Source organism: Scleropages formosus, chromosome 6 (genome assembly GCF_900964775.1).
Source record: "Scleropages formosus chromosome 6, fSclFor1.1, whole genome shotgun sequence".
NCBI lineage: Eukaryota > Metazoa > Chordata > Actinopteri > Osteoglossiformes > Osteoglossidae > Scleropages > Scleropages formosus.
The window spans coordinates 30,523,647-30,551,053 of record NC_041811.1 but is presented as its reverse complement, the minus strand read 5'-3'; the positions used below and the strand labels follow the sequence as shown (position 1 = coordinate 30,551,053).

General features: G+C 46.7%; 1 protein-coding gene across 1 annotated transcript; it reads right to left on the bottom strand.

The window, feature by feature from the left end:
- Window positions 1-1,726: 1,726 nt before the first annotated feature.
- On the bottom strand, window positions 1,727-27,407 carry grin3a (glutamate receptor, ionotropic, N-methyl-D-aspartate 3A). The gene is made up of 9 exons (XM_029253090.1): window positions 26,751-27,407; window positions 15,041-15,636; window positions 11,366-12,419; window positions 11,015-11,160; window positions 6,284-6,399; window positions 5,773-5,924; window positions 4,137-4,301; window positions 3,910-3,980; window positions 1,727-2,069 (listed from the first exon to the last, which is right to left on the bottom strand). The coding sequence occupies exons 1-9, from the start codon at window positions 27,405-27,407 to the stop codon at window positions 1,727-1,729; spliced, it is 3,300 nt and encodes a 1,099-aa protein (XP_029108923.1).

Below are 27,407 nucleotides of genomic sequence, written 5' to 3'. Positions count from 1 at the left end.
CCAATTCCTTCCCTCGGTGCCTTTGGTGATTCCCGGGTATTTCTGATGAGCACAAACGTGCTTTTTTTGTTGCTTAGCCCCGTAAACAATGCGTTTTGACTTGCGTGTTACACACACGTGGAAAGCTGCATATTGAGGCTTCTACCTAAGCTAGAACATCATAAACATTTGCCACGTGGAGGTGATTAGGGGTACCGGCAGCACAATTCAGACACGGTCTTGCGAGCTGTCTAAGACAAGATGCGGCCCGCTGCTGCGGTGGGATTCGGTTCCGGAAAAAAATACATCTGCGAACGTGTTTTAGAGGCAGCACCCGAGTTCACTTCAACACCGCCACACAGCCATACACGCTACGGAGTATTTTTTTTTTTTGGTTTTGTGACTGGAGGAGATTTCGCCCCATTTGTGTCATTTTTTTACCCCCCCCCCCCCCCCGTTCCTCCGCGTATGAAAATGGAACAGCGATTAAAAACGGAACGGCAGAATTTCAATCCCCCAGCCACCAGTGTGTCAACATCAAACATTTATTGTGGACAGTCAAAAATGCTGAATTTCGATTGCTCAGATTGAGAGCGCGCAGGGCAAGGAGGACAGTGATGCTTAAAACTGGAGTGTCGGACCAAGGAGGCACAAGCAGTCCTGCTTGCGGGGCTCATACGCGTGTATAAAATGAAAGTTGCTTAGGACTCAGCCTAAAGAAGGTATCGGGGCGAATCAATAAGCACAGAGCGCGGTTCGAATGTACATGAGGAGCGTTTGCCTGAGCTGAATCCCAACAGCTCGGTCGATGAAGAGGAGCAGCCGTGCCGAGGCTCCGAGACCCAAGTCTCGACCCGTCCCTCTCAGGGTTCCGGCGGTCAAAAAGAACAGCTGGCTGAAGATTAAACCAAATGTGGCAGGAAAATATTAAGGCCCAGTTGTTATTCCTTTTGGGGTGTCAGGAAACAGAGCTGTGGGCGGGGGGGGTGTACAATGAGATGCTCAATGGCAACAAGTGCAATGGTGGTGCGGTGGCTGAAACATCCCCCCGCTGACCTCCGCCCAGGGGGACCTGTTGGGAATATGAGCCGGCGCTGCTTCTGGCCCTTCGGTCAACAACTCTGGGAATATTTCCACATGTGAACGGTGTTTTGCAACAAGCAGCAAAAAGAAATGGCAGCGTGTGGGGTCGTGTCTGGCGTTTGGTGCGGGGAACAGCTGCTGGCCTTTTTATGAATCCAAAAGTTAGATCATAGGGGTGGGGGTGGGGCAATTTCCTCTGCTGGGGTAATGTCAGAAAAATCAGTGGACGTTTCTCCAGGGACGGCTCTGAAGGACAGAACCTGGACTCGACCGATATAAAATAGCGTCTACTCTTTGCATCAGCGTCACGCTTTAGCTTTTCCGGTATGTTCCTGGGATGGACCAGATGCTGCCGAATATAGGGACCGAAACCCCCGCGCTGCTGTCAAAAGAAACGTCACTGCTGTCAAACGTGGGCGAGTCATCTGCAAGGTCCCTGTTATAACCCGGAACCTGATTCTCAAATCGTCTATCCAAAAATACAATGTGCTGAGAAAGTGTATCTCTGGGGGGAAAGAAAAAAAAAGCAAATCAAAACGTTGAAGGTCCGAGGCTTCCGGGTTCCAGCAAAGAGCAGAACTGACCGATGCTCACTTGACTGCCATGAGGGGCCCCCACAGGGGCCCGTATCTGCCAGGAGTTCCTGATTTGGCAAGATGCGACCCTACGATTCGGTGGCTGCGGTTGCGGTCGTCTCCCGATACCGCTCCAGTTCCTCCTTCTTCTTGATGGCCAGCTGGAGCTCCTGCTTGATGATACGAATCTGGGCCTCCAGGTCAGTGAGTTCTTGGATGATTGGGTTTTTAGCCAAACCCAGCAAGTCTGTCTTGCCGTTGGACGTGGCCTGTAGGGGGAGCTCTCGCTTAGCCTGAGAGGGCGGCGGATCCTTACGCTCCGCGTACTCCAGGTCGTTCTGCTGGCCCCCTCTGAGCGGAAGCTTTCGGCGATTGCATTTGGAGCTCGCCGATGTCTTCCACCGGGCTTGCTGATTATTTCCTATATTGCAGCTTTAGAGAACAAACAAGCAATTCCGCGTTAACAGCCAATCAGCTGTTAGCATTGCAATTCGGTAAAATGATCGATGGTAAATTTATCATATCATATATGCACATAATATTATATATCGATCTGATACTTTTGTCCATCTTACAATGTCAGGTTTGTTTACTCAGCTACCTGCCCTCATTTACCTGTTTACAAAGCTGTGGATGCATCTTGATCAAGGGTGCTAGAGCAGAAATGGGATTTGAACCAGGGACCTTCAGGCAGTAGCCTTAACCACTAGACGACCCGCTGCCCTGCAAAGCAGCCTAAATCCCTTCCTCATGCTACAAAAAAATCCCCTCATTATGCATATATGAATGCATTTGCAATTTTTCAGCAATTATTTATACCCTTTATTTATGCACGACTCCCCTACGCTCTTTTCACCCAGACATATGCTGTGTTTTAGAATTATCTCAGCTTTTAAATGAAACTCTACTTTTCACCTTGCTGAACTGATTATATTAAATATGTATACATAACAGCAAGAGTGTATCCTTCTCTAATGAGTAGAAAGTTTTAATGAAACAACTGCAACAGCTCATTGTTCGTTGAGTGCCGTCGCAAAACTCCATCAACTCTAAAGGGAAATAAATGCAGAATTTCCACCGTCGAGGCTCCAGAGAGAAGCTGTCACACCAGTCACGAGCTGTCGCTCATTTAGCATGAAAATAACTGCAGATGTTTAAAAATTCTGGCTTCTTTCAGCGTTTGGAGTCACGATGTGAGCGACGTCCTCGCACGCTGTTGAGACGGGGCCGGTTTACCCCAACGCCGCCGGACGCTTCTAAAGGAGGCAGCGTTATACAGCCCCTCACGTCATTAACGATAATGTCCACGCAGGGGTTCGTAATGCTTCTCAGGGAAACTTACATACTTCACAGTTCCGGTCCTGCCGCCTTAATATTCGTTTTGCATCATTCGTGATTTATTCATCGGACAGACGCCGACCTACTGGGCAATTTACAAGGCTAGCCTGGCAACGGGGTGCCTAACATGGTAAACGTACGCTGAAATGAACGAGGGCAAGTTCAGATTATCATAGGAGGCACGATTAAGAAAGCGGACGCAGACCAACGGCCTTCAGAGCCGGCGTCCGGTTTCGCAAACGCTAACTGTGCTCAGCGCTCTCCGGCCATGCCGCGTGTACGCGCGTAGGCGTGCGAAGGATATTGGAAACCGTCACTTTGTCATCGCCCTGGTGGGAATCCCGTCGGAGTCCCGCGGTAGCTTCGTCCGCATACTCGTAATTGCACCGACATGCAGGAATGACAGCGAGAAGCCCAGAGGAGCAAAGCAATGGGTCAGAGCGCAGTGTGTTTGGCTTTAGTCTCCCCATGGTGAATGTAGGCACACCACCTATCTTCATGAATGGCTGTTTTCCTGCACTCTGTAGCAAGAGATAGCAAAAGCCCTGCTAGCTAACATCTTTGTAGACAGTCTACATCAGACAGTCATGTTTTAGAGTATCCAGGCGACGTCCAATCAGATTTGTGGAGATGGGACACACCGGGCGGCCGGCATATGATGACACTGAATGCAATCAGTTGACGGAATTTATATTGCGGCTCTCGGAGGTTACGGACGGTGTTTTTCATTCTTTAACTTGTAAGGTTATCACAGGTCAAAGACTTTAAATTTAAAGGCAGAAAAACTCATTTAAACAGAATGCAATAATCTCCCATTTACAAACGCTTCGCTACGTTTATCTGGATGCCTGTCATTTTCTATAGCCATGTATGACAAGGCATTATGTTACTGACTTGTTGATGCTGCTGCTGCAGACATTAATAAAGACGTTACCTCTTCTCTGGCTTAGTCACCGTCTGTAATTTTTCCTCAACGAATGTAGAATTCAGCGCCCGATGCAATCTCTGTAGGGGAACAAAGTTTTTCATTTCTGTGAGAAGAAGTCTATTGAAGGTATTCACGTATAAACTTTTTTTAAAATAATAGAATTAAGAGGCAATGGAATAACATGTTTTTGTTGCATTAGTGTTCGCGTTCGCGATGGCTCGTGCAGCTCATACCTGGCTTGTGTGCAACCAGTACTTGAACCTGGGCTTGGTTCGTATCCTGGGGATCACAAAGCGGTACACGATGTGCTCGGCGACCGTCGTGAGGAGCGACAAGGCCACACCCGCGCACAGCATCACAAATAGCCCTGAGAAGTGTTTGATGCCCATCTGCAGAGTCTGAGGACATTGGAAAAGGAAATCGTTCAGGCGCGACCATAGCCGATGCCTGAGGCGCGTGGTGCTCGGCAGTACCACCGACTAGCAGAAGAAGAACGCTGTGTTCACCGAGACGTGCTGACATCCCTCGATTTATGAATTTAACCTGTTCCTTAAAATGGTGCGGGGATCGAAATTTAGAGTACTAAAAGCCTATTTCCTATGATTTTAAACGGCGAAAAATAATAATGTGTCCTCAGCCCAACCAAAAACCGCATACAAATTTTCCCAAATATCTGTAAAACACTTAAAGCGCCTATATAACCCTATTTACAAGACCTGATGAACCGCTACACTCCAACCAGACCGCTAGGCTCTTCCACATCTGCCAGCTTGGTGGTCCCACACATGAAACATAAAGCACGGAGGTTCTCGGTTCTGGCTCCCTTGTGGTGGAACGGCCTCCCCCTCTCACTCAGAACTGCTGAATCTCTGTCCACATTTAAAAAGGGTTTTAAAACTCAGCTTTTCCGGACTCACTTCGCCCATCATCTCTTAAGTTCATGTAAGGTATAAATGTTCATGCACTGTAACTTTGAGATCATGCCTAGATAAACCTTTACGCTGCTACTCCTGTAATGTATGTAAATGTTTATATGTATGTCCAAAAAAAAAAATAAAAAATTAGTAGGAAGATGATCAGGAATCATTGATATTCCGAAAGTTTTACGCAGCTACTCGTGTTATGAACATTGGTTCACATGGTGGAAAGAAACATAGTGTACTTAAGAATCACACATCTGCATCAAAGTCTCTCCTTCTGCTATTGAACACATTGTATTTTCTATGAGATGTGCGTCACTTTGAAGCATCTGATTAAAGAATACATGTAAATGTAAATATAACCTGTAATTTAGTACAATATAAAACACATTTACACTCACTGCTCCGGGGTAATTGAGCACATCACATATAATGTGAACAACTTCATGAAACTGCACACTGCTGCTAAAATGAGCTGATTGCTCTGCTGTCTCTATAATCATTCAATTAAATAAAACACTCAATATGGCCGACAGACGCACCTGCGCAATTTCATACACTTCCCATAATGCCCCACTCTCTTAAAGCAACACCCTCACATTCCTAAAACATCAACGTATGGTGAGATCTGGATGCAGACTTGCCAAGCACATTTACTTGTAAATCTGTAAAGTGAAAATTGAGTATCCAAAGCCAATCACCGCTAAACCAAAATTTTGGATAAAGGGAGTTTTTAAACCGAAAGATGTCAGTACTATTAGTTAATGCCATGTGTCGAACACTGCAGGTATAACGCAGCTGCTGAAATGAATAAAGCTATAACAATAATCTGAGTACTAACTGCAAAGTTACAAAGAAACCATTCTGTTCACATGCTTTGTTCACAAAAAGATGGCAATGAAGGGATGAGACATTTACATGCAGCCTTAAAAGGCTTGAAACGGGGTACCTCGGTGACGGCGAAACTCCGCTTGCCGCAGGGTACCACTTTGTACCACTTGTCGTGTAACATGTCCATGAAGCCGTCGGACTTGTACTGGCTGATCAGCTCCGAGACGTTGGAGGTCAGGGCTGAATTCTGGGGCAGGCCGATACCATAGCCTGCAGCGGAAAAGCAAGTTCGAGACTTGGTCGAGTGGTTTGGAGATTTGTCATACGAAGCTGCTAAACCGGGTCTTTAACTGGGGGAACAAACACGTAAGAGCAATGAGCACTACAGATAGGACTGGGCCCAGTTATGTTGTTGAAAGGTTATTTGGGGCAAGAAAATGCGGTGACACCGCTTTCTTGCCACTAGTTACGGACAAAAATGCGAACACTTTGTCACTGTCTAATAACAACTGCTCCTAATTTGTTCCCATTATTGTGGCCTTGGTTGGGTCCCAGAGCAATTACAGCGCCATGTCAAAGCTTAGGAAGAAAAGGATTATGTGTGTTACACACCCGTCTGCTTCACTTGCCTTCAATTGCAAACGGCTTCCCCACCGTGAGCATCTTGCAGTCAGCATCAATGGAAACCTCGTAGTCCAGCAGAGCCTTGTCCATAATGAAAGCGTCCAGCTTCTGTGGATCATGCCTGCAAGAACACAAAGGATTATCTATGATATTCAAAGATACGCTTCTGCTAGCCCTCCGTTGTTATATTCTATTTGACACGGTTAATGACAAAAGTGGCACGGGGGCATAGCGGGTAGAGTGTCTGGGTACAGGGTTGAATTCAGCACAGTCTGTGTGGAGCTTGCATGCTCTCCCCTTGTCTGTGTGGTTTTCCTCCAGGTGCTCTGGTTTCCTCTTACAGTCCAAAGACATGAGTTTCATGAATGTATAAATGTTTCAGGTCAACGGATGACTTTAGATTTTCTATTGTGTGTGTGTGTGTATTGGGGAGGGGGCTACCCTGAGATGGACTGGCACCTAATGCAGGGCGAACTCTCCTAGCCCAGTGATTCTGGGATAGGCTCCAGACCTCTGTGACCTCGACGAGGATAACTGGGAAGGTGATGTAAAAGATTAAGAACTAACCTGCAAGTAAAACTATACTAAGACATAGAAATGTAGTACATTTTTTTATTTAAAAGTCAGTTTCCTCCAAAGGGACTTGCAGTCAAAATGTTGTATTAAATTTCTGATGCCTTTTTGTCCAGTTGGATTTACAGTACAGGCTAAAGCCACACTACCTACAGTGAATCACTCATCTATAAACCAGCGCAATACACTCTCTCTTGCTCACGCATACACACGCTATCAGCAAATTAGAGGCACCAATTTACAAGAAACGTGTGTTTTTGGACTGTGGTAGGAAACCAGAGTACACCCATGTGAACACAGGGAGAACATGCAAACTCCACACAGCCTGAGCAGGGACTGAACCCCCATCCTCTCCTGCTGTCTAGGTGCTGCAAGGCAGTTGCGTTGCTCGCTGTAGCGCAGTACTGCCTGGAACGAGTATTAGCAGTAAAAGAATTTCACTTGGAATGTCACACTTAGAATAAAAATCTTGAAAAAGTGTGAGCACTTGATGCTAGGGGATGTGGTGGTGCAGAGGGTTTGTTCTGTGCCTGCTCTCTGGTGTGTCTGGGGTTCAAGTCCCCCTTGGGGTGCCTTGTGATGGACTGGTGTCCTGTCCTGGGTGTGCCCCCTCCAGCCTTGCGCCCTGTGTTACTGGGCCAGGCTCTGGCTTGCCGTGACCCGACTCAGGATGAGCGGCTTCAGTCAATATGTGCGCGCATTTCGTGATCACATGGAAACATCACACAAATCAGAAACTTGCCACATCTCAGCAGCCTGACCCTCGTCCGCGCCGGCCTCCAACCAAGTTCTATGTCACGGCATCTAGCCCATGTGGTCCTGCTGTGTGTCGACACCACAGCTTTGCACGCTACGACTCTTTGATTCAACAGCTCTCCTCTGGTCCGGGCTGCTCCTGCTGCCACCTGCACGCAAGCCGCCGTCACCTCGTCCCCGGGGCCGATTAAAAGGCAGGGGATCCCGATTAAAGGCGAGCACTTGTTTCTGGGAGCTGACAGCACAGAACAGAACAAACGGCCCTCGTGCTCTTCCTGTCAGCGAAGTAAGGCCCGGCTTTGACACTGATTACCTACAGAGAGCTGGGAGAAGGGCTGTCAAAGTTCCCCACGTTCCCTAGAGGCTGCGCGCGTAATCCTCACAACAGACAAAGCCTGAATGCTGACTGCTACCCACAGGGGTGATGCTTGTCATCGAAAACCTCACGCGCCCTCCCTAACCGGGCCGTGTCGGCAACACGGGAAAACACTCCCTCCGTCACCGGAGCCCACCGATAGCTCGCGCCACTTCCTGCTGCCGATCTGGATTGGGTGCCACGTGGGAGTACACGCATCTTTAAACACTGCTCGGTGTCAATCACACTGAGAGGCTGGTAGAGCTATGTTTCACTTGCTTTTAGCACTTTGAAATAGACACCCACAGAACCTGTCAGCCATGTATCTGAGGGTGCGACACAAGTACAGATGCTCTCCCACATGGTTAGACAGATTGAAGGTGGTATAGCTGGGAGGAACAACAAGGCTTTTCAGCAGCCCCCATCAAAGTGCCCAAAAACTCATATTGCTCTATGAATATGTTTTGTTTTCGTTTAAACAATCAGACTTTTATGGGGTAAAGCAGCTGATAGTGTACTGATTAGAGCTGTTGCCTTTGGAAGGTTATCGGTTCAAACCTCACCTCCTGCTGTAGTACCCTTCAGCAAAGTACTTACCTTAAATTGCTCCGGTAGAATTACCCAGCTGTATAAATGAGTAAATGGTTATCGGGAGCTTAAAATTGCAAGCTGCTTTGGAGAAAAGCGCCACGTAAATGTAAACGCGAGGTCCACACACATGTGACTTGCAGGTGGAGGACTGGCTGGGCCACTGGGGTGTTCCATCTGGGCAGCCCAGGTGATTGGTCTTATTGTAGGAGCAGAACACAATCTCCGGTCCCCCTTCTTAAAAAGAGGGACCACCACCCCGGTCTGCCAGTCCAGAGGCACCGTTCCCGAACTCCACGCGATGCTGCAGAGGCGTGTCAGCCAAGACAATCAATTGGGATCACACTCCTTAGCCTCCCTGGGAAAGTCTATGCCAGGGTACTGGAAAGGAGAATCCGACCGATAGTCGAACCTCGGATTCAGGAGGAGCAATGCGGTTTTCGCCCTGGCCGTGGAACACTGGACCAGCTCTATACCCTCACTAGGGTGTTGGAGGGTTCGTGGGAGTTTGCCCAACCAGTCCATATGTGTTTTGTGGACCTGGAGAAGGCATTCGACCGTGTCCCTCGTGGCATCCTGTGGGGGGTGCTTCGGGATTATGGGGTTCGGGGCTCGTTGCTACGGGCTGTTCGTTCCCTGTATGACCGGAGCAGGAGCTTGGTTCGCATTGCCGGCAGTAAGTCAGACCTGTTCCCGGTGCATGTTGGACTCCGCCAGGGCTGCCCTTTGTCACCGATTCTGTTCATTATTTTTATGGACAGAATTTCTAGGCGCAGTCAGGGAACGGAGGGTGTCTGTTTTGGTGGCCGCGAGATCTCGTCTCTGCTTTTTGCGGACGATGTGGTCCTGTTGGCTTCATCAAGTCAAGACTTGCAGCGTGCACTCGGGAGGTTTGCAGCCGAGTGCGAAGCGGCGGGGATGAGAATCAGCACCTCCAAATCCGAGGCCATGGTTCTCAGTCGGAAAAAGGTGGATTGCTCCCTCCGGGTTAGGGGGGAGTTGCTCCCTCAAGTGGAGGAGTTTAAGTATCTCGGGGTCTTGTTCACGAGTGAGGGAAAAATGGAGCGGCAGGTCGACAGACGGATCGGTGCGGCGTCCGCAGTAATGCGGTCATTGTACCGGTCTGTTGTGGTGAAGAGGGAGCTGAGTCGTAAGGCGAAGCTCTCAATTTACCGGTCGATCTACGTTCCTACCCTCACCTATGGTCATGAACTCTGGATCATGACCGAAAGAATGAGATCGCGGATACAAGCGGCAGAAATGAGTTTCCTCCGCAGAGTGGCTGGGCGCACCCTTAGGGATAGGGTGAGGAGCTCGGTCACCCGGGAGGAGCTCGGAGTAGAGCCGCTGCTCCTCCGCATCGAGAGGAGCCAGTTGAGGTGGCTCGGGCATCTGTTCCGGATGCCTCCTGGACGCCTCCCTGGGGAGGTGCTCCGGGCTTGTCCCACTGGGAGGAGGCCTCGGGGCAGACCCAGGACACGTTGGAGAGACTATGTCTCCCGGCTGGCCTGGGAACGCCTTGGGGTTCCCCCAGAGGAACTGGAGGAGGTGTGCGGGGAGAGGGAGGTCTGGAGTACTCTGCTCGGACTGCTGCCCCCGCGACCCGGCCCCGGATAAAGCGGAGGAAGATGGATGGATGGATGGATGTAGGAGCAGAAACCCTAGACTCCCCGTTGTGACATGGTTTGGAGTCAAATGAAGCACACATGTTCCTTTCAGAAATTTTGGGGCACTTAATAATAATTATTATTTTCAACATTATTGCTGTTTTCCTCATTATTGCTTTACTCCAATGAACACTATGTAGTGTTATCAGCCCACACGCCCTATCCACCATGGTGACTTACACTGCTAGATACACTAATTACAGTGGGTCACTCATCCATACGTCAGTGCAACACACTCTCTCTGTCACTCACACACTACGGGGGAACCTGAACAGCATGTCTTAGGACTGTGGGAGAAAACCAGAGCACCCAGAGGAAACCACGCAAACACAGGGGGAACATGCAAACTCCACAGACTGAGTGGAGATCAAACCCATGTCCCCTCACACCACCCAGGCACTGTAAGACAGCAGCTCTACTCGCTGTGCCACCTATACCACCCATGCCACCTGTGGGTGCTGCCCTCTATTTAAATCTAGCACTACAAAGAGACCCAGAAATAAAGTCAAGAAAAGCACTCAAAGGCCAAAAGAAGCCAATCTCAAAAAAAAAAAAAACTTTAAGAGACTAACAGGATTAATTTTCTGTCTCCAAACTCACCATCCCTTAATAAAGGTTATTCAGAAATTCAGGTTTCTCTAACAATGACTCACAGAGGCTTGACAACTGAACTCAGTGCAGAATTACAGTGAATTCTATGTGTTTTATGATCATATCTCCCTTAATCAGCAGCTATCAAGACCTTACAAAGGTTTCCCATCCCATCGGTTCTCTGGTGCTGGGGCATTATTACTCACTTGAGATGATGTATTCCATCAGGGGTGGCCGGCACATTGTACCGTCGCATGTATTCGTGCATCTCCGGAAAGCTTTTTTTCACGTAGTCCTCAGCGCTACTCTCTCGAACTGTTCCAAATCGGAACCCCTGTGATGGATGATGCAGCTTGGGAAAACAGTAATAAAACGATTTATATTTGTACGTTGTATTGTACATACACACATTCACAGTCAATTCGTATTGTAAAAATATGCACAGAGGACAAACATTTCTATCTTCATTTCTCATGCTTTGTAGACATATAATCAATCGTGTTTTTCCAATTTGGCAAAGTTTTCATACGTGGAAACCACATGGGTGAATTTCTCACCTTCGGGTCATGTATCCCTGACAGCTGCTCGTAGGTCTTCTCCCCGACCATGACAGCAGCCAGGTTGGCTGTATAAGTGGACAGACAAAACAAGCAAAATATGGCCCACAGGTTCATGAGGAGACGGCCTGTCCAGCACTTTGGCGGCTTGATGGCAGCTGTCCTGCCGAACAGGATGGCGTAGCAGACGTTAAGGGCAGATGAGAAGGAGAAGACCTTCTTCCTATTCCTACCCTTGGGTGTCATCCCAAAGGGGCTCTTCCACTCATAGAGGGTGAGGAAGATGGCGGTGACGTGCAGCGAGACAAAGATGCCCAACCACATGGACCAGTGCAGCGGCCACATGAAGGCACCGATAGGTGCAGCCGTGTCCCTGGTGCGCACAAGTATGCCCAGGCTGGTGGAGAAGAAAGGGCTGGTGAAGTCAATCATTTGGCTGCGAGCAGAGTTGATGCTGAAGGAGGTGACGGCCATCTGGGCTGCCCCGCTCAGGAGGTCACCCACCAGGCCGGTCCAGCGGCCTCCCTTATAGGCACCATACTTGCCATCACCGACAATGTAGAGGTCGAAGCTGAAGGCCATGTCCTCAGCCAACTTCTCCAACAGATCGATGCAGTAACCGTAGCAGCACTTCTTCAGCTCAACTGGGACGGCTGTGCCGTTGGGGCCCCGGAGCCCTGTGAAGAGGCGCTGTAGCACCCCGGTGTCATTAGTCATTGGGTCCAGGCACAATTGCCCGGCTGGGCACTGGCCATCCTCATCCACCTCCCGTGTGAAGACAAAGGGGTGCTCCACCAGCGTGACCACACGGAGGTGTAGGCGAGACGGCCGCCTCCAGTCCCCACCCCGCTGGGGCTGGCCCATACCAGGCCACGTAGCATAGTCCATCAGCACATGACCCTGCTTCCAACGACCCAAACGCGTCCACATTGGGTTCCCCAGCGGGTCGTGCTGCAAGCTCCAGATGAAGTGGTGGCTTTCTGAGGTGATCACCGACTCCTCCTGCTGCTGGATGAAGCCGCTCAGGCCATCGAAGGAGGTGTTGGCCAAGAACCTGCGGCAATAGAGAGTTGGGGGCTGAGGTTCACGCACAACAATACTCTCACTTATGACAATGTTTTTATGCCGTTCATTGGCTTGGAAAGAAAAATTCACAACTAGTTCATAAACATTCCGAACCGTTTTCCCAGAGACATAAGTAATATATTGTGCACTGATTTCCTTCCTGGTGTGTGGAGAACATCTCTTTAACGTGATTTTGATCGTGAGGTTTCATTGTTTGGGGAAGGGCTGAGCTGATCGCTCTTTGTTCCTGCACAACTTCAGCGTCCAGGTTCAGCAGCATGTGATCGATACTTGTGATATTTCCACTGGGTCCTGAAGACCTCTTGGGTGATGCCTTCATCAGTTTAAATAGACATCAATTCACATACAGCATCAGCAGCAGTCAGATAACTGCAAATTGAATTGAACCAGAATTTTTAATGCATAAAAATGATGATGTAGTACAGTTCTTGTGCTGTGTTTTGTTTCTGTGAAGTATCATAAGGCAAAAATGAATGGCGGAAAATGTCAAGGGAATTTTACTGAGGGCTAAAATGGAATTGGAGGTGACTGGGAGCACTAGTAGGGATCCTCAAGCAATCCAACCACAACGACCACGAAAGGGGAAATTTAATTTACACTGGGGGTTCTTGATAATTTCTCTGCAAAAGATTGCATAATGTTCAGATTGTCTTCAGATGCTGAAAAGTATTTTTTTTTAATGTCCCAATCAATTTTATCATTTTCTGGGTACATTTTACTTTTCATGTGAATGACATGGGGGCGCGGGGGCACGGTGGCGCAGTGGGTTGGCCTGGGTCCTGCTCTTCAGTGGGTTTGCGGTTTGAGTCCTGCTTGGGGTGCCTTGCAACGGACTGGTGTCCTGCCCTGGGTGTGTCCCCTCCCCCTCTGGCCTTATGCCCTGTGTTACCGGGTAGGCTTCGGTTCCCTGTGACCCCGTATGGGACAAGCGGTTCTGAAAGTGTGTGTGTGTGTGTGTGTGTGTGTGTGTGAATGACATGGTTGGCACTTCTGAACTGCCTAGTTTAGCTTTGGGACACTGCTGGAGAAGACTGTCACAGAGTCATTGGCAAAATTTAAAGAGGGATTGTTTACCGGTGTCTTGGAAAATCACACACAGCCTGACACCGTTTTTCCCGAGCGGGCCTGCGGCAAACCGGAGCCTAACCCAACAATACAAGGTGCAAGGCTGGAGGAGGAGAGGACACACCCCAGACAGGATGCCAGTCCGTCTCAGAGCACCCCAAATAGGGCTCGAACGCCAGATCCACCAGAGAGCAGGCACAGGCCAAACCCGCTGCACCACTGTGCCCCTGATCTTGGGAAATGATTAAAAGAATTTGTTTTTCTTTTCACTGCATCCTGAACCAACTGGAAAAAAAGAAAATCTGACATTACAAAATGTAGCTGTTAAAAGTAATATGTGATTTGCCATTGCTGTGCAGCACCTGATTGGCAGATTTAGCAGCCTCTTTTAAAATTACACAACAAATAAGAATATATTTAGAACAGAATATTTTGCAAAGTTCTTAGTTATGACAATTTTTGTGTCGATGATGATTTGTTAAAATTTACTGATGCAAAAATACCACTAGTTTTTCTAGTGTCAGTTGAACTTTGGTATTTTACAGCCTTTAGAAGATTCTAGAAGGCAACAGAACATTCTTGAAAGTACCAAAAACACTCTAGAAAGCATCACATCCTGAAAGGTACTGGAATATTCAATGTTTGGAATGTAGTGCCAAAATTTGCCAAAACTTGCTAATCTCAAGAATGTGGATTTTTTTCCAAAAACTGACATATAGTCCGAACTAATGCCAAAAGTATGTTAAATCGAACAAAACTGAATAGAAAATGTTACATAAGAAAATTTTTTATATCTGTGATCTGTTCTAGGAGGGTGTGGTGGTGCAGTGGGCTTGACCAGGTCCTGCTCTCTGGTGGGTCTGGGGTTTGAGTCCTGCCTGGGGTGCCTTGTGATGGGCTGGCGTCCCATCCTGGGTGTGACCCCTCCCCCTCCAGCCGTCTGCCCTGTGTTGCCGGGTTAGGCTCTGGCTCACTGCGACCCCCAGTTAGGACAAGCGATTTCAGGCTTTGCGTGTAATCTATTCTAGGTTTCATTTTGTCGCCCATGATGGTCAGAGCCATGTCCCCTAAACTATGAGGCTGGGAGACACTGCTGGTCTGTGATTCAGTGGCAAATTTACTCAGTCCCTTATCAATGATTCTGTACTGCGATGCCATGCGGTTGAGTTGAGAGCGAAATGGGAAAGTCTCCTTTGAGAAGAGTTGCTCTCTGGTTCAAAGATGTCCTTTTGGAGTTAGATCTCCTCAGGAGCACAGCAAGAGGGTACATGGAGTGGGGGGGCAGTCTTTTCTGAGATTCCCTTTTCAGAGAATTTCATTATGATATTCAAAGGGAGAGGTCAGCGCAACCTTGTAGGACAGCAAATGCTTGAGTTGTCATATCCAGGCATCAAGAACCCATCACATCATCACAGTGTGAATTCTCTCGCATACCAACACACACATACTGTACGTACACCTGGCTTACACTGCAAAGTCCTACCCCAGGTTCTCGGCGGAAGGCACGACAGTATCAGCTGTTACCTGGAGATGTATTTTCCTGAGGTCAGGTTCCTGTCGTCTGTGATCATACAGTTGGTTGTGCTGGGCAACAGTGCGAGTTCCGGGGTGATGTGAGCTGCTGCTCCCACGGATCTTGCCACTAGCTCCAGAGCATCCTGCACGTAGTGGTCCAGCGTGGGCTCTGACATCTTCCCATGGGCCACTAGGCCAATGGGAAGCCCGTCGGTCCGCAGCTCGCCCGCATCCTGTGGGTCACCCAGAACCCAATGTGACTGCGCGGCTGCTGTTGCTGGACCTGGTCTTGCCAATGTGCTGAAGATCCACCGCACATCTTGAATGTCACATCCGAAGGTCACCACTGTTGGTGCAGCATTCTCTATGGCCTTCTGGGGGCCCTGTAGGTCATTCCTGGGGCTGCCAGGAGTGGAAACATTGAAAATGGGACCTAAGCTGAAACGAGAGTTGTTGCGGAGGAGGCGTACGAAGTCCGAGACCTCCCAGTCTTGACAGAGCACCAGGCTGACGTCAAACCAGCTGTTCATGGACAGGACGGAGAGGATGAGGTCCACATAAGGAGTTGGAGGGTTCTGCATGCTCATTTGGAGGTGAAGGGGGTTCTGTGGGTGGGGGAAAAAGGCACGATGCAGTCGAGAACACGAGCCAGTAAAATTTGATGCAAAAAACATTGGCAAATTTTTATTTGTGTTTTTCCCCAAACATGTATATCTAAACATATCCAAAAATACCATAAAAACCATATCTCTGGTACTATCAGTGTTGAAAAAAAGAATTCTGAAAAAAGACATTAGAAGTGTACCTTTAAATTTTAAACATGTTAAAGTGATAAATGCAAGTTGAATAATCCTTTTATAGATATAATAATGTAAATATAAATGTAAAATGTTACTGTTTATACTGAGGAATTCATAAACATTAGGAATGATAAAAAGTATAAGGGTTGCAAGGAGAGTGGTGTGTTCCAGAACTACCAAAGTCAAGACTATTCCCATTTACTTTGTAGGTCCAGGATTGTGACATTCAGCCATCTCCATCCAACGAGCATGAGGCTGCACTGAGTAATTTTCCGCAAGTCCTCTAGAAGGATAAATCAATACGATGGGGGAGTGCAATGCATAGACCATGGCAGAAAATCACAAAACCACCCGAGTCCAAATACCAGGGGCCAGTGGAATCGGATGTCATTGGCAATGTTTCAGGACTCTCTTTCCAGAGGCCCCGAAGCCTCGATCCCCGGGGGTCCGTCAGCCTGACCCGGGCCTGTCCTTGAGCTTGATTCTGCCCGTTACGCAGTGGAGGAGCTGATATTGGAAAGTTTAGCACTTCTGCATTACACCCTTGTTTAAAACTATAGTATTCTGCAAATCAACTCTCACTTTCACTCATTATCTTAACTGTCAGTCGTTAAAAATTAAGAAAATGAAAGTCGCCTCTAAGGCAACTGAAAGCTTATTCTTACTTGGACAAATACACTGGTAATACAGAGTGAGCATCAGAATCTCACTATTCCGTCAGCAATCCAGGACGCGGTGCAGTCGATGAATAACCCGAAATAGAGACCGCATTCCAAAGCTTGGAGTTTACATGTCATATTTTCAAATCAATTTCCCTCAGAGGCAACATTTCTGTGCACCAGTTGAGAAAAATGTTTTGCTAACCTTGAAACATTTTCATGTGCCACGTGGATTCAGATTAATTTGTCTCATTGCATTCAACTGAACCAGTCATTAAATAAACTGATTTGTGTGTTAATAAAACACAAAAAAATTAATCTTCTTTCCAATAATGAAGAAAAATTGCAATTTGTTTCATCTGAAAATTTATTTTTTTTTGTTACTCTCAGCAAGAAATAACACTCATCAAGAGTAAAATTCAGAAAAAAATATTTCTATAAGCAAGTATTGTGCTGCATTTTCTTACTATACATTAAACACAAAACCACACTGAAGTGAAAGAGTCGCGGTGGTGAGCACAGCATGTTTCTGGACATTGAAGAAAAACTCTGTCAAGCCTTATAATGAAACAGCAAACTTTTTATTGCCTTGAAAAACAGGCCTTTGAAATCGAAATCTTTATTGAGAGAAAGTAGGCAGCTATGACTGGGTTTTGATGTTTGTAATGCAGAAACAGATTAACATCATGGGCAAAATGAGACTTTAACTGTAGAAGAGTTTTTTTGTTTTTTACCTTGACAATATCTCTCAAATAGTATGGTTATCCTTAGGCAAAAACAATTTTCGTGTAGTGGCAGGATTGTATGTAAAATGAGTGACACAGGGAGTGTGTGTGTGTGTGTGTGTGTGTGTGTGTGTGTGTGTGTGTGTGTGTGTGCGCGTGTATCCAGGAATTTCCATTTATTTAATTTCAGTGCTATTCAGAAATAGCAGTAAAAAGAATTTACTTTCAAAGACTCACAATAAGAATTGCTATGGGATGGAATTTAACATGATGAGAAAATCCTACCTTGTGTGGCAACCAGGGTTCTAAAATAATGTCTCAGCATTTATTGGGAATTCCATGTCATCACATTACCTACCCCTCAATAAATGAGGTAGCTGGGTTCTACTGCCAGGACATATTCACTGAGGGAATATGATTCCTTTTATAACCAGATTCCATCTGTAATCATTTCACAGTATCACATTACGTCATATATTGTGGAGTTCCCATTCCCAAATCACATTCTAAAAGTTCATCTGCTTCCATTCAAATGACATAAATCTTACATTACCGAATGCCGACCTAAATTAACTTCATAAATGACACTGAGAATTGAGAATTTCCCAGATGCTCTCCCCCAGTACCTTCCCTTAATTCCACACTTGATCATAAAACCATCCCGCTCTATAAGACTTCAGATTTTCAAAGTAGACTACAGTATGGACTGCAGTAAAATACGTGTAAATGTACTAACCAAACATTCTGTCCAGGAATACGTCCTCTTCCGAAACTTCACACACACACATTTTCAGAACCGCTCGTCCCACACGGGGTCCCGGAGCCTACCCGATAACACAGGGCGTAAGGCCGGAGGGGGAGGGGACACACCCAGGACGGGACGCCAGTCCGTCGCAAGGCACCCCAAGTGGGACTCAAACCCCAGACCCACCGGAGAGCAGGACTGTGGTCCAACCCACTCCACCACCGCACCCCCTCCAAAACTTCACCTTCCCAGTAAATTTATTATTGTACCATCTTGCCATTTCGAGTTATTCTTCTTAAATCACCCTTATTGCGAAGAAGGTCAGAAAGGTATATAAAAAAATAATCCAGAAGCAATAATAAAGCATATCGGATTGGTCGGGTAAAGCAAGATGATTTCAGGTGAATTAGGAAACCAGAGACAATGACAGGCCAACCCTAAGTGTCAGAAGCTGACAGTTCTGGTCTTTTAAAGTCTAAGGGTGTGTTAAAATTTTGTTCTATGCACTGAAAGGTATTTCTAAAAGCCCGAGGACTGTAAGACTCCTGAGAACTGGAATCTCCACGTCTGACAGCTTTTATCCTATAGCTACAGCATTCACACACATGATGGTGCAATTAGATAACTGTAAAATTTCAGTCTAATTTCTGCTTAAGGGTACAACTGCAACGCCTAACTTGAAGTTCCAATTTACTCTCTGACTTTGACCGCATCAGATCCTCTCTATGCCATGATTTCCATGAGGATGTGAATGCAAACTATTAGCAACAGCAAAAAAAAAAAAAAAAAAAGCTTTTAAAAATGAATAAAAACTTAGTGCAGGTTTTTTTGAGGGTCACACCACCACTTTTATGTGAAATTATGGCAAACTTGGAAGAGATCAAAAACTCAATGCATATTTCAGTAGAAAGACTGACAAAGACAAGTGCTTCTTTAATAATGAATGCTCTGCTGGACAGCCCCATAGTTCCAATCGGTTACTCAGCATCTCCTATCTATTGCAGATCTGTAGATCCATTTACATTTCCCAGTAGGCAACAATTTAAACAACAGTAGAAAACAGACTCGTCTGACTGAATGAAAAATGCCGAAGGATTAAATAATAAAAAAAAAGAAAACGGAAGAGATATTTTCATTTTAGAGAATATGTGCAATGTACCTTACGATTAATCCCATCTTGAGCTACACTGCAGGCAAACTACGAATTCAAAGACGACATTACCTTGGCCCATTCACCTCACAACTGACTGCCCAACTATTTGTCCAGGACATGGTGACATCCTGTCTGGACCACTCCAACTCTCTCCTGTCTGGCCTTCCCGCTACTGCCATCAAACCTCTACAGCTGACATAGAACGCTACTGCACGAGTTGTGTTTGACTTGCCGAAACGTTCGCATGTATCTCCTCTACTCTTTTCTCTGCACTGGCTTCCTATAGCTGCCCGGATCAAATTTAAGACCCTGGTTATGGCTTACAAATGCATCAATAGAACTGCTCACAGATATCTACAAGACTTGATCAACCGCTTCACCAGACCGCTTCGCTCGTCTACTTCTGCTCGCTTGGTGGTCCCGCACACGAAAGGTAAAGCGTGGAGGTTCTCAGTTGTGGCTCCGTTGTGGAATGACCTCCCCCTCTCACTCAGAACTGCTGAATCTCTGTCCACATTTAAGAAGAGTCTGAAAACTCACCTCTTCCAGACTCACTTTGCCCAAAATCTCTCAACCTCATGTGAAGTGTGAACGTTCATGCACCATAACTTCATGATCATGCCCAGATAAGCCTTTACACAGCCACTACTCCTGTATGTACATAAACGTTTGTGAATCTCGAAAAAAAGAACTCTTGTAGGAAGGTGATCAAGAATCATCTATTCCGAGTTTTATGCACCTACTTGAGTGATGAACATCGGTGCATCAAGTGGAAAGAAACAAACTAACTTTACTTAAGAATCACACGTCTGCAACTATGTCTCTTTCTCCTAATGTAATGAACACATAGTATTTTCTCTGAGATGTACCTCGCTTTGGAGAGAAGTGTCTGCTAAATGAATAAATACAAATTTTAATCGAAATTTAGACCAAAAAAAAATCTGTTCCTCAATAAAATATTCTTTCTCCATGTGAAGGTTTATAGGACTTTGCGATGCCAACAGCTTTGATAGAAATGACGGCACCATTACTCCAAAGAGAGGGTCAGTCAAGCTTAGCAAAAGAATAAGTTGCCTACGTAGTCAAATAAATGCTTTATAAAACTTTTTTCGACAAAACTGACAGCAAGCAGAACTCAGAACATTGCTTGGCAGCATTTGAAAAGATATTCAAGACAAACCCATCATACGCAATAGATACGGTGCAAAAAAGTCAGGTCTGCCGAGATGATTTACACGGTGCAGTTTGCTAGCAGTTTATTTGAAATTCTTGACAGGTGTTTCGGGTGAGAAAAGGTGCTCACTTTTGGGTTGCTGCCCACAAACTGAATTTAAGCGCCGGAGTTCAGAAAGAGAGGTTAATTTCATTTTCGGGGTCCCATTAATTGACTTGTGTTGAAGCCATCTACTAGAACATATCTTCATGGTCTAAGTGACTCATCCATGAGCAGGTATGCAAGACTTTCAGAACACCCCTCAATTACCTCACCTTGACAAAATGAGAAAACTTCATATCAGTTAAATGCTAATAATTCTCTGAAACTGGTGCCGTACCTGTTCACCAAAGACACACACACAGGCTGAAACCACTTGTCTCAAGCAGGATCGCGGTGAGCGGGAGCCTAACCCGATAACACATGGCTGGAGCGGGAGGGGACCAGGAGGGGACCAGGAGGGGACCAGGAGGGGACCCACCCAGGACAGGATGCCAGTCTGTTACAGGGCAGCCCAAGCAGGACTCAAACCCTAGACTGCCCAGAGAGCAGGACCTGGCCAAGCCTGCTGTGCCACTCTGCCCCCACCCCTTCAAAAAACATGCCTTTCAAATGCCAAATAGCAAGACAACGTGCAAAATTGACCTACAGTACACAGGGTCCATACCACAGTACAATAGGGTAAGTGCCATTGACACATTTGACTTATACAAACCACTGACATGGTTTCCAAGGTAAGAGAGGGTACTGAAGGAGTTTACCAATGCATTCTTCTGTGAATGTATTTGGACTGTGGGATGAAATCAGTGTGAACACAGAGAAGATAAATTCCACAGACACTGAGCAGGAATTGAACCCTGTATCCAAAAATACAGGCAAGGGACTGTGCATTACCCACTGTAGCAGTATGCTGCTTTTCCATGGCGCCATCCTGTTTTCATAGCAGCAACCACTCATTAACTCTATAATAACTCATGAGTTAAAAGAGGCAGGACCAGTAACCTCAGTAGAAGCTGTATAAATTAATAAATTATGAGAAAGCTATTAATGAGCTATACAGAAGATGGGCAAAATAATAAACATCACATGAAAAAGGAGTAAACTTGGAATTATCTAAATGACAATTACAAACACAGCTGCAAAGGTGAGTCGTCGGTTCATTGCCAATGTCTCACAGCGCCAGGGTGGTGCGAGAGGACGTGGGTTTGATCCCCGCTCAGTCTGTGTGGTGTTTGCGTGTTCTCCCTGTATATGTGTAGGTTTCCTCCAGGTGCTCTGGTTTCCTCCGACAGTCCAAAGACATGCTGTTCAGGTTCCCCATAGTGTGTGTGAGTGACAGAGAGAGTGTGTTGCACTGATTTATGGATGAGTGACCCAGTGGAAGTAGTGTATCCAGCAGTGTAAGTCACCTTGGTGAATAAGGTGTGTGGGCTCATAACACTACATAGAGCTCACTGGAAGTCGCTTTGGACAAAAGCGTCTGCTCAAAAAAATGTAAATTGGGAGTGTGTGTCAGCTGTTAAAGAGGTCTGACAATCAGCACTTTGATATGCAAGCTTTCAAAGCAACATGAGAGGCCAAATAGTTGGTGGCAGAACTGCAGATGCTTATGTCATAAAAACTGATAAATTATTTAACGTGTCAAGGGAACTGTGTCAAAAGTAATGACAGCATGTGAAAAACATGGACAAACTGCATTGGCAGAGGGACAGGACTCGAAAGTCAAATCTCACTGTCAAGGATAGATGAACACTTCACAGGATTGTTGCTAAATGCCACAAAAGTACAGCCTCAAAAATTACCACAGAATTGAATCAGCATCTCTGAGACATGGTGTCAACAAAAACTCTATGCTGTGTGTGTCCTGATTTATACATTCTACAGTAATACAATAATACTACTCATATTGTTCCTCCTGCACATTAGGTAGCTCAGAAGGACCGAAAATCCGAAGGCTGATGAAGGAATAATGAAGAAAAAGAGTTGAAGTGTTATGGGAAATAGTGCCAGGTAAATGTAATAAAGTTTTCCCTTTAAGGACTCACTCTTCCTCTCATTGGACTAAAGCCACTACACTATGAGCTTTAGAAAGGTGGAATTCATGGCAGGGTTGCGATTCAGAAACCCCTTGTGTTCAAGGTCAGCCCATAAAGAGGCATGAACTGGTCTAAGGAGCACAACACCAGCCCCCCTTGAGCAATGAACTAAAGTAACATGGTCTGATGAGTCACCTTTCACCGTATTTCCTGCATCTGATGGGTTAACATTTCGAGAAAACCAAAGGATGCCTTCAACCCACAATGTCTGTAATGGTATCTTCTCCTTACAAGATACTCGGTGCTACAACTATAATATATTGTTAAGTGTTTCTGTTATTTTCTCCAATCACTTGTGAACCTAGTAACTCTTGAATAAAAGCTGCATATGAGTAAGTAAGGAGAATATAAAGAGTAGGTAAGAACATTGATTACCAATATCATCTGTCCAGACTACTGCATTCAGAAGCAGAGCCTATGAGTGGCCTGTTGCAGCATTGACTGTTTTCTGCAACAATTTCATTTTGTTGATTTTTTTTTTTTTTTTCCACTAAGCAGCCATTTCTGAACCCACAGTGGACAAGAAGTTGATTAAAAAACTGTGGGCAGTATGAGGTTCTACAGAGAAAAATAAAAGTGTGCTAAAACTATAAAAAGACCTGTCTGCAAAGGCTGTGTAACGTGGCAATGATCAAAAAATACAACCTTGTGCGGCCAATTGCAGTGCCTACACCACAAGTGATTTGGGTGGTAATTTACCTCTCGAACAAGAGATGTAATTTCACTAAATCCCTGATTAGTCCATGCCTAATGATTTTCCAACTGTGTGGTTATTAACACTCTTAATGGATACTGTTCTCCGCAGTGGATGACATTTTTTTACAGATTATCAGGATATTTCAAGATTCCTTGTTCATTGACATTCAACAATTTCGTGTGTGGTTGTTGAACATTTACTCACCGTCAGTGCACTTTTACACCCGTGTGCTCAGGTGGGTTGCTGCAGGAGAATAAAAGCTCCTGTTCTTTTTTGCCTCATTACCTAAAGTGGGGCAGCTGGTAGTGTAGGGGTAAGTGCTACTGCTTTTGGGTCCAAAGGTTGTGGGCTTGATCTCCACCTCTGGCTACAGTTCCCTTGAGCAAGGTACTTACCCTAAACTGCTATAGCAGAAATTACCTGGCTGTATAAATGGGTAAATAATGGTAACATTAACCCTAAGTCACTTTGGAGAAAAGCATCACCTAAATGAATCAATGCAGGTTCCCTTTTCAGCCAGGTCAAAGATGGATTTTGTTCCTCTTTTCACTAGAGACCCCGCCCTCTGAAAAGCCTGCTCGGAACCCTGAGCCGTTAGTACTGAGGTCAGGGCTCTATTAACCTCAATATTCACCCTCTGAGTTTTGCCCTGACTCTTCTCACTGACGCTGCACCGCTTCAGAACGCGGCCACTTGAAATTTGGAATTCCCAAACTGAATGATATCTTCTTTGCTTTTCATAGGTTATTAGCAAAAAAAAAAAAAAAAAAAAAGTGAAGCTCTCGAGGGAACGCAAGATAGACAGCCAAAAAGTGCATATACTCATATTGCAAGTGGTGGCAAAGATCCCAGAATCTTTCAGGTTAACCAAGTACAGTATTGTCTGCCTCCCATTATCCGTTTCATCAAAAGAATCACTGCTGATCGACACTGTAAACTGACTCTTCCCATTTCTGACGTGAGAAAACACTCTGATTTGAATGTATAAATGCTCCAAAAACAGACAAGGGATCCCTGCGGACATGTAGTGACACATTTGTGCAATAAAAGCTTATTTCATAAAAACAAACATTGTCCACAACATAAACACTTTTAAATTGTCCAGGGGAAATGGGCACTGTGACCCAAGGTATTTAAGATTAGATTTGATTTTCGTTATAATCCTATAAGCCGCTGAGTTTGTCAGCAGTGTTTATCAGTAAATTCAAAGAATATGCTGCTCGATCTGAACATTAAAAAAATGTTCTGTTTATCCCCTTGCATAAAATGAATAGTTATGTTCTCTGCAACATCACTCCACCATAATACCATTGAAATTTGTATTTAACCAAGAGACATAATTCTGACTACCCAATGGTAAATAATGGCAAAGCATTTCTGACAGACAACCACATTTTGGAAAAATAAAAACTCACTTGACTGAGTGGTTCACCAGATTCATCAGGATGACCTATGATAGGAAATTCCTCAAGTGTGATTGGGAATGTATCCAGATATCGTAGGGGAAGATCATAAAAATCTATTCTAAGGACAGTTATTGTGTCATATTATTTTCTAAAGCCTATAAATCTCTCTTGGGTAGCACTTGGATCTTAACCATGGGCATAAGAACTTGTCAGGTATTGGGACCAAAATGTTTTCAATAGTACTCAGAGGAGTGCTCAGAGGAGTTATAAATATTGACAGACAAATTAATCTTACTTCAGCGTTGGATTGACAGCCCCAAGAGATTGCGTCTATAATATTTAATGCATTTATCCCGCGAGCGCAATTGCGCATGATTTTCCCACCCCCTGGACGACCGTTTGAAACGCGCACCTCTACAGAACCTCATGTCCACCGCATGAATCGCTTATGATGACGGATGACCCCCCCGGCCAACTGCGTCCCTCGCGCCGATCCCGGGTGCAGCGCGCTCGTGCCACAGCGCGCCTCCCCCGTGCGTCAGTGATGTCGCGCGATCAATGGCAGCACATCGGCCCTTCAAAGGGGATCCTCTGCTTGATCCTCACGTCGATATTTCTGCAATATCGCGCAGTGCTTTCGTGCAAAAAAGTGTTCACATGATCAGTGCCAGTGCGTGTCGCTCATTTTAATAACGGACCCAACAACGTGTCAGGTATTTCTGTGTGTGTGTGTGTGTGTTGGGGGGTTGGGGTGCGAAGACGTTACCAATGCTTCAGGAGTTTTAAATAATTTTTTTTTTTGGAGGGGGGTTAGGGTTGCTTGAACCTGGGCTCCCCCGCCTCTTGTTACCCCTGTGGTTTTATGCTATCCTGACTTTATAACCTGACATTTCGTAGCCTACTGCATTCATAAAATCGCGACTAATAAACCGTTATGCTGAATTTATTTTGGCATATCGATGACATTGACGCAATCTCGTGATTTGCGGAGTCAGCGCAAAATGTTTAAAAATGATGGGATTTCGGAATTAACGGTTAAAAGTGAGGAGGCGGGGGGGGCGTGGGCGGGCTCTCTATCCCCATACTCACTCACTCACTGCGTGCGGAATGCAGATGCTTCATTTTCCATATTTTAGTTGACTTCATATGCCACATCCACTACAGTAGTTGGCTTTGGCTCAGCAGAAGGCGCCCGGTCAAACACACACACACACACACACACACACACACACACACACACACACACACACACACACACACACACACCGTGACCCGTTGCCCTGCAGCGCGCGGGGCGCTTATCTCAATATACACTTGTTGCATACCGAGAGAAAACAAAACTCTGTTCCTGGAGCAGTGATTTTTTTCCGCACAGCCCTGCAAAAAAAATCCCCGGTCATGGAAACACGGAATAGGTGACGATTCGCGCGTGTCGGATACACGTACCGTCACAGTGAGCGACAGTGTGTTTTTATTCTGACAGAGGAGTAAATACGCCACACGCGCAACTCGCTCTCATCGCCGACGGCCGTGAAAACTCCTCCCTCCCAGGCTTTAAACGTCGATCTTACCGCAAAGATATATTCGCGAAAAAAGTAATTTGTAATACATGTCATGATTCACGAAGAATCGCGCATTTAACAATTTGTTACATATTGGGGTGGGGGGAGGTCAAAAAATGTGGCAGTAGCAGTTCATGGAGTTATAGTCAGATATTTTGGAGGACATATCAGTCAGGCTTATTTGAACATTGTGGGGACCCACCGCCCCCCCCCCCCCCCCCCCCCGTCTCCTTCCCTCTTACGCCTAAAGGTAAAGTTTTACCCCTCTCATACTCCAAGCGGAGAAATCCATAGCGGTGATTCGATTACGATGCCATGTAACATAATCAACATAACACAGGTAAAAACTGACAGAAATCAAACCGAAAAACTTTAATATGAACCTGCCGAACCTACTGTCTGGACTTTTGCGCGCATTTTCGTGTCCTGGATGCGGGAGTCCTCAGTGAGGGGCTCGCGGGCGCTGACCTCGGTGCTGAATGGTCCATCGCCGATCAAGTCCGGGAAAACCTCCTCCCACCCCGATCCTGCGCAACTTTTCGCTCCGTGTTTCGGCGCGCGCATCGGTGCCGGCGGAGAGGACGGGGAGGGGGGGGAGGGAGAGGGTGTGAAGGGGGGGCGGCGGCGACGGCGGCGGCTGCGAAGAAGGGGAACTCTGCTCACCTTGCTGTCGCGCGCGAACTCGCTCTGGACCACACTGATGACAGGGATCTGCAGCGCCGTGGACACGAACTCCAGCTCGAGCAGCTCGCCGCGGCTCTGCGGGAAAGCCATCATCGCAGACACTCCCTGGACCACCACCGTGTGGCACACACTCTGCAGGAAAGACACGGGGTCCGTGGCCGCCCGCGTGGACGAGGAGGCGAACGAGAAGGCGGGCAGCTCCCCCAGGCCGGTCTCCACGGCCATGACCACCTCCAGAGAGAGGTTGAAAGGCAGGACGTCCGCCATGCGGTTGAGGGTCTCCACGGCGAGCAAGATAGACTCTTTAGGCAAGAACACGGCACCACTTTCCCGCTCCGCGCTCTCGCTCGTGACTCTCCTCCTGGCGCCCGCGTGCCCCTTGCTGGATAAGCTCCTGGTGGTGCCGCCGCCGCCGCGCTCACTTCTCCCCCCGTCCGTGTCCCCCTCTCCGAGCACGCGGGGCTGTAAGTGCACGGCCCCGACCCGCACCGTGTGCCCGATCCTCTTCAGTATCTGGCAGGGCTGCGGGTGAGCGCGGCACTCCGGAGCCCACGCCGACAACAGGGCGCACGGAGTGAGCAGCGGGAGGAGCAGACACCTGCCCAGGGCGCCCCAGCTCCTCCGCGAGCCCGGCAT